Source organism: Paroedura picta, chromosome 1 (genome assembly GCF_049243985.1).
Source record: "Paroedura picta isolate Pp20150507F chromosome 1, Ppicta_v3.0, whole genome shotgun sequence".
Classification (NCBI taxonomy): Eukaryota; Metazoa; Chordata; class Lepidosauria; order Squamata; family Gekkonidae; genus Paroedura; species Paroedura picta.
This window is the reverse complement of record NC_135369.1, coordinates 118,694,546-118,710,079: the sequence shown is the minus strand read 5'-3', so window position 1 is coordinate 118,710,079 and position 15,534 is coordinate 118,694,546. Positions and strand designations below refer to the sequence as shown.

Sequence of the window (15,534 nt, the reverse complement as noted above, 5' to 3'; positions counted from 1 at the left end):
GCCTAATGCTGGGAGCGATCGAGGGCAAAAGAAGAAGGGGACGACAGAGAATGAGTTGGCTGGATGGAGTCACTGAAGCAGTAGGTGCAAACTTAAATGGACTCCGGGGAATGGTAGAGGACAGGAAGGCCTGGAGGATCATTGTCCATGGGGTCGCGATGGGTCGGACACGACTTCGCTCATAACAACAACAATGTTCCCAAATAAGTAGATGAGAAAAGGTTGCCTGCCTGAGATGGCTGTAAATGTTAAAAGATTCTCAACAGAAAAAGCAAGAAAAACTCAATCATCCTTTAAATAACAGCAAGTTAACCTCCTGGTATTCAACAGATTTTCACTTCCCCAAGTACCAAAGTTGAGTGGTCAGCCAAATTCTTCAAGAGACATATTTTGCACAAGACAGTATTGACCATAAGACTTTTAATCCACTTTCAAAAGATCTTACACTGATTTGATCAGTGTTATAGAGTTGTTGCTAAATAAATCTGGAAATTACTTATTTAATTAAAGAAGCATGCCTGTTTTCAGTCATGTGACTGGAGAAAGATGAAAGAGACGTTCAGAGGCCTTTAAAATTTTTTGAATACACGGCCATTGAAAATCCATGTATTTTATAGCCCTTTATAAAAGACCTCTTATCTTTTCCCACAACAGTTCTATGGTGTCACACTGAACCAAACTAGGAAATTGCAGATAACAGAAGTGTTTGCAGATTAGACCTCAGGCAATAAATAAAATCGATTTCCCAGGCCAGCCAAAATAAAGACTCCTTATCATTGTTTAAACCTTTTGCTCTCTGTGAAGCTTGCTAATATTTTAACCAAAGGGACTGTCTCTGCTCCCTTTTTGCAGAAGGGGAACCCACAGCTGTATTTATCTTTTTATCAGATGTTACACTATAAAAGAGCACATGATACCTACAAATTCATGCTGCAGACTGCAATTAATTGGTGCTCTTCAGGAAGGTGCTACTTAGGAAAGATGCTGGCATTTTACATTTTATTCCTTTTGTTTCCCTTGCACAGTGATGTTGCTGCCACATGCCCACGAAAATGCAACTGCGACTTGTCAAGGAGAGTGCAATGCTATAGAGTTGGACAGATGCCTAAAGAGATTGCTTCCACTACCAGGAGACTTTACATCAGCCACAGCAAAATTCAACAGCTCCAGGTAGGATGCTTTCTTCATGGAGTAGCTTAAATTTCCATGAGGGTAGCCAGACCCATTAGGGGATGGGGCTCCACATTTCCTGGACAGAGACATTCCCCAAATGAATAAATATGTGATGGGGTCGGAGAACTGGGACTTTTCACTACAGATGCTTTGCAGAAGAGGAAAATAACAAGTTCCTTTTATTAAAAGTGGAAGAGGTCCTTTGCACCTAGTCCCCTTAAGGCTGTAGTCCTGATTGCACTTGTCTATGAAAAACTCCCATCGACCTCAACAGGACTAATTTCTGAATGTATTAGGGTTGCTTAAAAATGTCAAAGCAGTGAGTTAGCTTTCAAGTTCCACAGAACAGGAAAAAGAAGGGGAGATGTTGATGGTAGGTAATGAGGTAAAAGTTCAGTGTTAGCAGTCATACAGCCTCATCTCATTCACTGCATTGTAGAGTAGGTCCCACCAATTTCAATGAGTCTATGCCTGTAAGTACACATTGGTTGTTTTTTTTAAATGGGAATTGACAGATAAAGCCATTGGAGAAACACAGGTAAATATTAGTATTTTTTCCTCCCCTTCAGCCCTGTTTTAAGCTGGATTCTACTTATTATATCTGCATTCCATGAAATGTGATTATTTACAGCAATTATTTACATTATTTACAGCACTTTCAAAAGCAGGATTGCACATTGCTTACTCCACTGAAATCAACAGGTTTAGAAGTATGTAACTCTGTTTAGGGTTAGACTATGTATCCCACACTCCTGAATGGTAACTGAATCCCAAAGTATTTATACAGCTTCCATTATAAATTAGACCTTCTTCTGATTGATTTTTCCCCCCATTCGTTGATTTAGAAATGAAAACATACCACTTTAAGCACATAGCTCTACCTGCCACATCAGGGCCATGGAAATATACTCTTTTAAAATTTAAAAAAACCCCGCAGTTATAAGACTATGACAGCTTTGTCTACCAAGGGCTTCACTGTTGAGTTTTACAGTTAATAACAACAACAACAACAACTAAGCTGGACTACTTAGAATCCTGCCTGCTCCATTCAAGCCAGAAATTTTCATCGGATTACACTGTTAGCCTCAACTGATTTTATCCAGATTGCACCTTTGGGTGCAAGAAAACAAAAGTTAGGTGCAGCTGAGTCCAGTTAAGAATAACTAGATCTCATATGTAATTATTCTGCTTTCTCTGGCATTTATAAATACAACCAATCAATCAATCAATCAATCAATCTAGAACGTATCAGGACTGAAATCTTTAAATATCCTGTACTGAGTTAGAATGAGACTTGGCTCACTTAAAATGCTAGTAAAAGGGGAAATTTCTGTAACTCATGATGACACAGCTATTTTCCATGCTCATTGTGAAAAGCGAATCCAGAGTACTTGAGCAACCCTGCTGGATTGAAGAGCTCATGCTTTCTTAGGGAGATGGGGGTGGGAGCCTGTCCGGAGAGCGCAGGATTTGGGGAGGAAAATGTCTGCAATGGAGTATAATGCCATAGGATTCACTTTATTTCAACGACCCTGTAAGATAACTTGGGCTGAGAGTGAGCGACTGACTTTCCTGGCAATGTGGGTATTCCAGTCTGGATCTCCCAGATTTATACTACACTATATTACAAAGTTCAAAAGCCCAAATTCTTTGACGTTTGGCCTTCCTTATGGTCCAACTTTCACAGCTATACAATACAACTGGGAAGACCATAGCCTTGACTAGACAGACTTTAGTTGGCAGGGTGATGTCTCTGCTTTTTAGGATGCTGTCTTTGAGGCTTTTGAACTCTGGTGCTGGAGAAGACTCTTGCAAGTCCCTTGGACTGCAAGGCGAACAAACCGGTCAGTCCTAGAGGAGATCAGCCTTGCCTGCTCCTTAGAAGGCCAGATCCTGAAGATGAAACTCAAATACTTTGGCCACCTCATGAGAAGGAAGGACTCCCTGGAGAAGAGCCTAATGCTGGGAGCGATCGAGGGCAAAAGAAGAAGGGGACGACAGAGAATGAGGTGGCTGGATGGAGTCACTGAAGCAGTAGGTGCAAACTTAAATGGACTCCGGGGAATGGTAGAGGACAGGAAGGCCTGGAGGATCATTGTCCATGGGGTCACGACTTCGCACCTAACAACAACAATATTACCAAGGCCTTCTTGGAAAGAGTGGAATGATTAAGGAAGGCTGAGCTTTAGGGTTGCTAGATGCTTATTACTATCTTGAAGCATTTAACAGGGCATGTATGCCGTCCCTGTTCTTTCCACTTGTCCTTAATTCATTGTTTCTTGCAGGAACATTGCCAGTGCAATCCTGAGCAAATAACATTTTTCTAAGCCCCATCAAGTCTTTTGTGTAGCCCTTCTGTTCTGTTCAGTTGTGTAACCCATTCATTTATGGAATGGTTAGTAATCAGGTGCCATCTCTAGTGGACACTATGAAACACTAATCTATAGTCTTATCCTCAGCTAAGAGTTCTATCTCACAGTTCATTAGCTACCAAGGATCCACTCAATAGGAAGTCACAACCGGCCTAGCTCTCTCCTGTAGGTTGAGGGTTGCCAACTCCCCGTTCGGAAATACCTGGAGAATTTGGGGGTGGAGCTTGAGGAAAGTGGTATTTGGGGAGGGGAGGGGAGGAACTTCAAGGGGTATAATGCCATACAATCTACTTTCCAAAGAGGCCGTTTTCTCCAGGATAACTGATCTGTCACCCAGTGATCAGTTGTAACCCAAGAAAATTTCCAGCCTGGAGCTTGGCAACCCTGTGTATGATACATGTATTTGCAACTACTTACTCCTTAAATTCACCCATAGGTTTTTACGGTTACACTTAAAAAAAACCCTTTGTTAGCTTTTGTTTGCAAAAGCAAGATGTAAAATCAGTTTTTTGGCTGGAAGAAACACATATTCCAGGTGCCAGACTGGTTGTTTTCTAGAGGGTGACATCCTTTGGAAATTTTTAAAAAGAGGCTGGATAGCCATCTGACGGAGAGGCTGATTCTGTGAATTTTTAAGGGGGTGGCAGATGACAGTGGATGAGCGATAGGGTTGTGAGTGTCCTGCATTGGGGGGGGGGGTTGGACTAAATGACCTAGGAGGTACCTTCCAACTCTATAATTCTATAATTCTATCAGAAATATCCCTTGCAGTGCAATCCTATGCAAGTTCAGCCAGCACTGAGTTCCACTTTATCCACTGGAGCTTACTAACAGCTATTACGGTTACAGCCTAGGCTGCAAACTTATATATACTTATACTAGGAGTGAAGTTCCATTGAATTTAATTCTGACCATACATGCTGAGGATTGCATGGTTACTCTCTCAAGAGCTCAAGCTCTATAATCTCCTTGAACAAAAATATTTAGGTTTAAATTTCTGGTTGCAACCAAAATCTACCAGAGTAGTTCTGATATGGTTACTGGTAGTATTTATTCTTGTACAAACAGGCTTGTTTGCTCATTAGTATAAACTATAACCCTAATTTTGTGGACAGGAGGAAATAATATTTGCATGTCATGACTAGAAAGAAAAATGGAAGTTCTTTATCAGTGCAATTTGCTATTTTGTCAAACACCAACCTGATAACAGTAGCAGTGCAAACTTCAAAAAGTGCTTATGCAAAGAACCATTGTTCTGACAGTTTTCCTCTCTGAAATAAACTTCTAAAATATGTTATCAACATGCAATCCCCTCCCTGTCTATGTGAAATAAATAAGGAGATAGTGCTAATGGTTCTCATTTATCCACTTAAAGAAAATGTCTCTAAAATAATAGAATATTTTAAGTAAACCACAAAATGGAATCCAAATTAAATGAAGTATCTTCAAGACTGGAGCACTGAGAATTTATTTGAAGTGACAAGTAAGTTGAGCAAAATGGGTCTTATTTCTATATAAACTTACCCAAGATTGAACAGCATAGTTGTAATCCAGAAAGGACTGTAAGGAAACGAAAGGGGTATGACTGAACAGAAGAACACTTGCTTGATTCTTTGCCACCGGACTATGGCTGGTTATAGTATTTTTAACTATGTGGGGTTTTATATTTTTATGATGATTGTAACCCACTGTAAGATAGTTCCCAATAGCGGCAGGAAATAAATCTCAATAACTAATTAACGAAACCAACTCAGTTTCTTCATCCCAGAGATTACCAAGAGACAGATGGCCTGCTCCACTCCAAACACTAGCTTCTTTGTCACTATATCGTTTAGGGTTTCCAGCTCTAGGCTGGAAAATTCCTGGAGATTTCAGGGCCAAGAATCACCCAGACCTTATTTGACTCAAACTGACAGCTTGGAGATTGAATTGGCAGGGCTTTCAAAGTTAAATGGTTGATATCATGGGGTAATCCAGAAAGCCTGTTTCCAGTTGATAGCTCATTTCAAATTCTCACTTGGTTTGTTGAACCATCTTCTGCTGTTGGGAGGAATGTGATTATTTTCTGGGGTGCCTTTTCAGTTTCTAGTACCTTCCTTAAAGAAGGCCAGTGGACACCGTCAAAAGCAGATTTGAAGTCAATAAAGACGATGATAGTTCTCTTTCCGCACCTAATTCTTTCCTGTGCTGGTTGACAGATGGTGAACATTTGAGCAATACAGCCCCAATGTGGCCTAGATCCTGCTTGCTCTTCTAATAGTCTGTTCACGATGTTCCCATAGCCTTGATTGTATGATCTTCATGGACACTTTGCTAATAACTGTCAAGGCTGATGCCACAGTAATTCTTACATTCTCGGTTGTCACATTGCTTCAGGATTGGCACTATGATGGCTTTCTTCCATGTTGATGGAATGTATTCTGAGTACTATGTGAGTGTTGAGAGAGCGTGGAGCTGCTGTAGCAGGATGTCTCCCCCAAATTTAATAATTTCAGCTGTAACTTGGTCTGCTCCAGGTGACTTTTCATTCTTCAGTAATATTATTGTGTTTTTTGGTTCAATGAGAGTTGGTTCACTGCTGAGGAATATATTTTCTGATAAGTCAATAAGTGGTAGTTCTGGTGGTGGTCCCTGAGGGGCATATTCATGTTTAATAGTTGGTTAAAGAATTCTTTCCATTGCTGCAGGCATTTGGTCATAGATCCACAGTTTACATAGCCTGTCTGGTCCCTTCCAACTATGGGTCTGTGATTCTATCTAAGTTTGTTTTTCATTGTGTATTGACCACATCCATCTTTGTTTCCAGTGTTAAATTTTTCTCTTTAATGGATCGAACTTCCTCTGAGAGGAGATTTATGAAGTTCTCCAATTGCTTAATATTTTCTGTCACTTCAGATTGCATGATTTTAAAGGACTCTTCTAGGCACTGGAGTCCATTGAAGACTAGTATCTAATCTCTGATACGGATTCTGGTCCATTTGTGTCAAAAATTTCTGAAAAGAGTCCATATTTGGCTTTTCAGGTGTTTGCTCAGAGTTAACAGCAAACTCTTTTGTTGTAAATTTTAAAGATTATATAATATATTCAACAGCAAGGAAATATTTTTTGTAATCTATGAGGTATATTAATTAATTATTCTCAGGGTATGATTACTCCGGTATCCACTAGATGGTAGTATTGTCACAAATTTTGTTTAGCCACCAACTGCCAATAAGCCAAACCCTGTCATGTTTACATTCTATAATATGTGAAGAGACGTTTCCCAGGCTAATTTAATTATCCCTCCCAATGTTTGGCTATCTTAACCAAAGTCAATTTCTCTTTTGTTTAATATATGCTATGAAGGAAGTAGTTTGCATTCAAGGGCACAAAATGTCATGATGTTTCTCAGGACAGATGGGCGTTTTTTTCAAAATGAAGCTGAGTATGAGAAATAGATCTTTTTTCTTTCCAGATGTCTGAAACTTTGAAGAAAAAATAAGGAGATAGCTGCAGTAATTTTATCTCCATTGTTAGTTCAGTCTCTCTTGTATTTCCTTTGATGCTTTTTGGCATTGGGGAACCTTGAAGAAACCTTCTAAAAACAAGTATGAGAAAAACAGTCCTCCTTTTTTCCCCCTTTCCAAGGAAAATAAGCAACTGGAAACCCTCTAATTACTGGGTTTTCCAGCTGTGATGGTCAGAGACTCACAAAGTTGCATCCTGCAACCATTGCCCTTAAGTCGGTGGCTCAACACCAGCGACCTTTTCCACCAGCACTCTGGTGGAAGAACTCTGTAGTACTGCAACCTGGTCCACCTTTTATACCTTTGTGAGACATTATAGGTGGAACCAGTTATTATTATTATTATTATTATTATTATTATTATTATTATTATTATTATTATTATTATTTATTCATTTATTCATTTATTCATTTATTTATTCAATTTGTATGACCGCCGCTCTCGGAAACCGGCTCACGGAGGTTCACAATAATTTACTACAAATCAATACATTAAAACCATTAAAACTCCCCATAAACAATGACTCAGTCATAATGATGGTGATTAATAACTATTCCCACACAGGCCTGCTGGATGAGCAGAAGGGAGTGGATGGATAATTGGGCATGGGTGGAACAATCTAGGGAACCAGTTCAGTCCCCCCTGGGGAGAGGGCCCCGATCTTAGCCCCCAGGCCACCACCCAGCCTCAGACAAATGCCTGGTAGAAGAGCTCCGTTTTGCAGGCCCGGCGGAACTCAGAGAGCTCCGATAGGGCCCGCAGCTCTTCCGGGAGCTCATTCCACCAGGTAGGGGCCAGGACCGAAAAAGCCCTGGTCCTTGTCGAGGCCAGACATGCCTCGCGGGGTCCTGGGATCATCAGCAGATTCTTACCCACAGAGCGAAGTGCCCTGCGGGGGGCATAAGGTAGTAAGCGGTCTCTCAAGTATGCAGGGCCCAAGCCGTGTATAGCCTTGAAGGTTAATACCAAAACATTGAACTTGATCTGGAAGCAAACTGGCAACCAGTGCAGCTGCTTCAGCAGAGGCTGAACATGGGACCTCCAAGATGATTTAGTGAGGACCTGCGCAGCTGTGTTCTGTACCAGCTGTAACTTACGGGTTAGGGACAAGGGCAGGCCCACGTAGAGCAAGTTACAGAAGTCTAACCTAGAAGTGACTGTTGCATGGATCACAGTGGCCAGCTGTTCCGGGGGCAGGTAGGGCGCTAGTAGCCAAGCTTGTGGCGCAGAGTGGTAAGGCAGCAGAAATGCTGTCTGAAGCTGTCTGCCCATGAGGCTGGGAGTTCAATCCCAGCAGCCGGCTCAAGGTCGACTCAGCCTTCCATCCTTCCGAGGTCAGTAAAATGAGTACCCAGCTTGCTGCTGGAGTGGGGTAAACGGTCATGACTGGGGAAGGCACTGGCAAACCACCCTGTATTGAGTCTGCCATGAAAACGCTAGAGGGCATCACCCCAAGGGTCAGACATGACCCGGTGCTTGCACAGGGGATACCTTTACCTTTAGCTGAGCTTGATGTAGATGGAGAAACGCCATCCGCCTTACCTTGGTGACCTGGGCCTCCATGGAAAGTGAGGCATCCAGAATCACTCCCAAATTCCTGGCTTTGGGCACAGATGACAATTGCAACCCGTCCAGGCAGGGAAAATGCGCTTCCTATTCCTGCTCCCTTCGGCCTAGCCAAAGGACCTCCGTCTTGGAGGGGTTGAGTTTCATGGGAAAGCCCATGGGATAATTAATATGGAGTAGTGAAAACATTAAGAAAATACGAAGGATCACAATCACTGAGGAAGTTTGGGAAAATGGGATATTATTTACCTAGGAACCCACTTTGGTTGTGATTTATGATTTTGGATGATTTACAAAGTTTTGAATTATTATAAAAAGAAGAAATAAAAAGATCCATTAATGATTTGAAATAGCCTGGACAATTCCTATACATTTTGTTTGGAATGGAGTTACCAAAAGGAATTGACGGTTCGTTTGTTGTTTTTAATATGAACCTGATTGTTTCAAAATGTTTACAATATAACTTATTGTTTTATTATATGATCTGCTGTAATCTACCCTGAGTCCTTGAGGAAGGGCGGCATGGAAATTTGAAAATAAACAAATAAAATAAAAATCTGCAGAAGCTTTATCTGGTAGAAAGTTATGCAACACAGTGGTGGAACATAATAAAAATAAAAAATTAGGATCCCAGCCATGTTGTAGCTTGAGCATATAATTAGTTTGGGTGACTTTCCCCACTGAAGGAGAATAAAACATTGAAATGTAGCTGAGTGTATCTTCTCTTCAGCGGGGCAAAGTCGTCCACATCCCAGCACAAAATAACAATATCTAGTCAGATACAAAACCTGTTATGGAGCTGGGCTATACTAAGACTGGAGGGTCAGCCTTGCTCTGAGTACAGTCTACAAAAATGTGCATAGCCCTCATGGAGCGAGAGGAGGTGAGACCTAACCAGTTAGGATGACATCGCCCACGGAAGAGAAGAAACATTCAGGTCAACGCGTGTTTCAATCTTCAGTCACTACCTGAAGACAGGTGGTCCTATTCATTCTGTGCAACTCTTTATTGCCCATCACTCCTATTACTTTAAATATTATTGAAATGGGAGAGTTCCTGATGGTTTGTCTCCATGGAGGAAGTAATGAAATGATCCAGTTGATAACACGTTATCAAAGTAATTTTACCCCTCTAATCATTTTGCTGTGGTTTTTGCCTTTAGATTTCTGATGTCAGTCGAATGCCTGCCCTTGAAGAGTTTGTTCTAACCTGCAGTGGGACAGAATCAGTGGAGAGGAATGCTTTCAAGGCGCTGGCTGCCTTAAGGATACTGGAACTCTGGAAGAATAAACTGAGACATATACCTACCTTGCTCCCAGCAAACCTTGAAGTATTGAAGCTTGGTGACAATTTAATAGGTGTTCTAAATGAGTCCAATTTTGAAGGCTTAAAAAAATTAAGAGTTCTTGATATGCAAAACAATCCAATTTTGGCTTTTTCTTCTAGTGCCCTTTCCTCCCTTAGCAGTTTACAGAGTTTGACTTTGGATGGTAATAATATGGAATCCGTGTCAGGACCACTCAACCTTCTTAACCTGAAGTACTTGAGTATGGAGAATAATAAACTGCAGTCTTTTCCAGGAAGCTTTTTCACAACTCTCCACACTCTTTTGTTCCTCAATTTAAATGGCAACTTGCTAACCAAAACCCCTCCAAACTTGCCCAAATCCTTATTATCACTCAGGTTAGAGAGAAATCAACTAAAAATGCTAAGGTCTGAAGATGTGAAACAACTTGCAAATCTGTCGGAACTTTGCTTGTCTGAAAACCAGCTTTCCTCAGTTGATGGAACCCAGTTTCTTTCCAGCCTGACGAGGCTGGAACTGGCTGGAAACCAGCTCCAAAGAATTCCAGTCAATCTCCCAGCCACATTACAAAAGATTGACTTCAGCAATAACCTGATTGAGAAAATTAAAGTCCAAGATTTCCAGAATCTCCAGGATCTTAAACATTTGTTTCTTGACAACAATGTTGTTAAGATGTTTGAGGATGGGGCACTTCAGAGATGCACACTACTGTCTAACCTAGCACTTGAGCAAAACTTACTTAATTCTATACCACTAAGGTAAGTGACACTGAATGTTGAAAACAGCTAGAAATGTAATTTTTTTGTTAATTTTTAAGGTATTGGTCGCATAGTTAGAAGACATATAATTGTAGTGATCAATGCATTTTTGTACTATGTTCCACAAGAAATCAACACAATGTAACTGTCGATGTATTTTTGTAGTAAGTTCCACAAGAAAAAAACTGAAAACAAAAAAGGGGGGGGGGGGACCTTAACCCCAAACAAATTGAATTACATACCAAAGGGTAAGCAAACAAACATGCAGGCCAAATAATGCTGTTATTCAATTTAAAAATTAACAGATATTAACAGATATACAAAAATACACACATTTATCTCACAATAGATTAAAAACAGATATGCGCTACAGTAACACCTCAAAGTGATATTGACCTTGACAAGACACATTTCGGCCCAAGTGGCCTGCTTCAGTGGCCAAACTATTTATTGGATTGATGGATTTGTGTGCTGCCACTCTTGGTCCTGCAGTCTCGTGGCAGTGAACATTGCAACATGGCTCGCGTTGTAATAATATATTTTTAATAATTTATTTATTTAGATAAATGTGGTTTAAAAAGAACATAAATTGTGTGATTCAATAGAACCTACTAATGTCATTAATGTGGTATCATCAATATTGTCATAACATAACATAAGGTAAAGGTAAAGGTATCCCCTGTGCAAGCACCGAGTCATGTCTGACCCTTGGGGTGACGCCCTCTAGCGTTTTCATGGCAGACTCAATACGGGGTGGTTTGCCAGTGCCTTCCCCAGTCATGACCGTTTACCCCCCAGCAAGCTGGGTACTCATTTTACCGACCTCGGAAGGATGGAAGGCTGAGTCAACCTTGAGCCGGCTGCTGGGATTGAACTCCCAGCCTTATGGGCAAAGCTTTCAGACGGCTGCCTTACCACTCTGCGCCACAAGAGGCTCTTAACATAACATAGGTAACATTTATTTACAGAACATTTAATCACAGTAACACTTTGGTTGCATACCTATAAAGTGAGTATAACTGGATGGCAGAGGTTCTGGGAACCCAATAGGTGTTGTCATTGGCTTCATCCAAATGTCTGGCAGAAGAGTTCCATTTTTCAGGCCTTGCGGAACTGTGGTAGCTCAAGATAAAGCTATTATGTTATTAATTAAATAATTCATTCAATCTTTTCTTCAGATTCAATAATCAAAACCAATACTCCTGCTGTGTAATTAGCAGTCCAAGGGGAGTGGGGGAGATGTGTCCTTTAAAATGTGTAAGTTTCTCTTTACAATGCTATTGACATAAGGAGCCCAGTTTTGAGTAACAAGAGAATGAAAGATTAAGCCCTCTCTCCTGATTCTGCACAGCATAGAGGCAAACTGAGGTTGCTTGAGTCATTTTATAGTTTGACTAGAAATTAAGCTTGCTGTAGATAAAATACAGCGGGCGCTAGTGGATTGGGAGGAATAAGGAATGAAAGGAAGGTAGAAGAGGGAAGGAGGGATAGAAGTGAGAAAGGAGGGCAAGGGGTAGGTGAAGAGATGGATAGAAGGGAGAGACGAAGGGAGAAAGGCAGGAAGGTCGAAAGAGAGCAAGTGAGAGGGAGAGAGAGAGAGGCAGGAAGGCGATATAGAAATAGAGGAAGGAAGGAAGGAGGCAGGCAGGGAGGTACGTGGACTTGGAGGGGAGGGGGGAAGTAAGGGGGGCTGTGAAGGGTCTGGGGGAGTGGCGAGGGGAGTGCAAATTGAGCAGGGGGTGGTGGGGGAAGAGCGTGGGGTAGAGAGGCGTGGGTGTACAGGGCGGGGGAAGAAAGGGCGGATTGCGGGGGCGACTTTTGGGGGTGGTCGGCGGGAGCGGGGGTGACATGGAGGGACAAAGAGCGCAGAGGGTGGGTGAGTTGGTGGGGCAGCGGTGGGGGGCGCTTACCTTGGGTGTGGCGGTGGCTCCCAGTGTGCTGGTCAGCTTGGCAGGGGCGCAAGGTGCCTCTCCCCGGGCGGCACCGCCACCCCCCCTGGCGCCTCCAGCAGGCCGTTGATAGTAGACAGCTGGCCACGGTAGCGGCAGCCAGGGCTCTAATGGCGGCACGGAGGGAAGACACCAGGCAAGCCTTCCCCCCTGGGCAAGGTGTCTGCCTTGGTGGCAACAAAGGAGCAGGGCCACCGTGTCTTCAACGCGGCGGCCCTGCTCCTTTCCTGCTGCCCCCCCTCCTCGGCCAAGGTCCCTGGGTCACCGGTGGAAAAGAAGCAGGGCCGCCACATCTTTGACGCGGTGGCCCTGCTCCTTTCCCTGCGGCGGCGAACCCTCTGAGCAGGCAGTCCAGGGCGGGCCAAGTGGCCAATGGGGAGCCGCTCTGCGTGCGGCTTCCTATTGGCCACTTGGCCCCTCCGAGTTTTTAGCACAGACTTGCCCCACACCTTTCTCCTCCCACCTACCCCTTACAGCTTTATTATTACCGCTCCGCAGGACCAGTTACAGATGAGATGTTCAAACCAATTCTCAACTGTTTTAGTAAAATCTGGCTTTGGACTGCTCCATAGTCCGAAAAAGCAGAACGACTTGGAAATATGGCATTCTAAACACTATTGGACCTATCTAAGGGTTCTGTTAGAGTTACCATTCCTGTTGAAATATTGTTCTAGTTAATGTTATGTTATGATTGTTATATTGTTATGATGTTCTATGTAATTAACCTATCACATTATACGTAAACTGCCGAGAGCCATATGGAATAGGTGGTATAGAAATCTAAATCGGTCAATAAATAATAACTATTGCACCATAGCAATGAAAACAGAGTAGTACAAGGTTCCACAGATACTGGTCACAGAAAACCCTCATTTGGTTTATAAAGGGAACTGTCTTGGTAATGCATTCCACTGTTTGTTGTATGTATTGTTGTGTATTACTGGAGAAATAAGATTGCCAGGTCCTCTCTGGCCATTGGCAAAGATTGGGGGACTCCTAGGGTGCCAGCTCCAGGCTGGAAAGCTCATAGAGATTTGGGAGTTGAGCCTGGGGAGGATAGGGACTTTGTTTGGGTACAATGCCATAGAGTCCATCCTCCTAAGTATTCATTTTCTTCAAGGGAACTGACTTCTATAGTGTGAAGATGAGCTGTAATTCCGAGGGATTTCCAGGTCCCACCTGGAGGCTGGCATCTTTATGTAGCATTGTATTACTTTCTAGGTTTGTGATTCCTTTTTTTTTTTGCATTATCTAGCATATCCTCCTATTCCATTGTTGCATGCTATTTGACTGGATTGTTTTATACGGTGAGTTTTAGTGAGAAAGGCAGGGTATAAATACATGTGAGAATGTGATTTTTATTAGGATAAATGTGATAAGTATTACAAAGTTGTTCTATCTTACAGATATTAAAGATATATGTTGTTTATCTTCTTTTCTTCAGCCTTCCACTCACTCTGGCCAGACTAGATCTGAAAGGAAACAACATACAAAGAATTCAAGAGCAAGAACTGAAGAATTTAGGGCAGCTACAGGTTTTGAATCTACGCAACAACAAGATAACTGCCCTGGATCATGGCCTCTTGAAACATTTGCCCCGCCTCAGGCATCTGTATCTGGAAGGCAACCCGTGGAATTGCACTTGTGCACTCTTCCAAACTAGAAGAGTGCTCACAGCCAAAGGCACAGATGTCAAAGGGGGGCAGTGCTCTGCCCCCACTGAGAGCAAGGGAGACAGCTGGATGTCCTCAAAAAGGATTCTGCGTTTGTGCATTCATGACAACCTCTATTCTGACAAAGAGGCCAAGGAAATAGTAAAGAAAGAACATGCTGATAATCCTTCCATTCTCAAAGTGGACACAGATGATTATTATGATTATGAAACAGATTAAGAATATCCAATAAACTTCTGAGTATGCCTTTCCTAGAATTATAGGTCACTACAGTCACTCCACCTCCGAAGAAGAGCAATAAACAAATAATTATAACTCAATGGGAGTTAAAATTTTTTAAATCTGATCCATCCCAAATTTTAAACCATTTTATGCAGAGAAGAGTGTTTAGGCTTATTAAAATTAATAAGCAGGTGCGTATGAAGAGGCTGTGGGTCTTCTCTAGGCTTAAGAATTGGTAGAGAGCTAGTATTAGTATAGACATTAGTGCTGTGTTAGTAGTGTAGGGAGTTGGTAATGGTTCTGAAAACAAACATTTAAGGAAACTGCTTTGGTATATATTTAAGACAACATGTTTAAGACTTAAAAATACAATTATTATGTATAATAAAAGATCTTGTATTTCTACACTGCATGTTCATAAGTACACTGTTGGGAAACATTTGAGTATCCAGAGTTATACCTGTTTCTCCAGCAGTCTGAAGCCATAAAAGTATTAGTGAGATGGACTGACTCAATAAAAGACTCAATAAAAGGCCCTCACTTTGCAAGATGTCAGAATGGCTGCTTACGAATCACGATAGCACGTTTTGGGGAACGTTAATTCATAAGATGGCCATTGGTCAGAAGTGGCTTGACAGCCCTTAATGCATACATGCACAAATCACAGACACTTGCTATTTCAACTCTGCTTGATGTACTGGTTAAGATCAGTGGCTTCTAATCTGGTGAGCTGGGTTTTATTCCCCATTCCTCTTCCACATGCAGCCAACTGGATGGCCTTGGGCCAGTCATAGTCGTGATAGTGCTGTTCCCACATAACAGTCTTGTCAGAGCTATCTCGGCCTCACCTGCCTCTATTGCTGGGAGAATAAGGGAAGGCAATTGTAAGCCGCTTGTAGACTCCTTCGGGCAGTGAACAGCGGGGTATAAAAACCAATTCTTTCCAAGGGAATACCTCCTCCAGCCATTAGATGGCACTGTGTATGAGGGAAAGCACGTGCGAAACATC

The 15,534-nt window shown here is 42.1% G+C and overlaps 1 protein-coding gene across 1 annotated transcript; it reads left to right on the top strand.

Annotated features, from left to right (window-relative positions):
- The first annotated feature begins 954 nt into the window (after nt 1-954).
- On the top strand, nt 955-15,361 carry LOC143819441 (nephrocan-like). The gene is made up of 3 exons (XM_077301106.1): nt 955-1,170; nt 9,780-10,681; nt 14,075-15,361. Exons 1-3 carry the CDS (start codon nt 982-984, stop codon nt 14,520-14,522), a joined length of 1,539 nt encoding a protein of 512 aa, XP_077157221.1. The 5' UTR covers nt 955-981; the 3' UTR covers nt 14,523-15,361.
- The last annotated feature ends 173 nt before the right edge of the window (nt 15,362-15,534 follow it).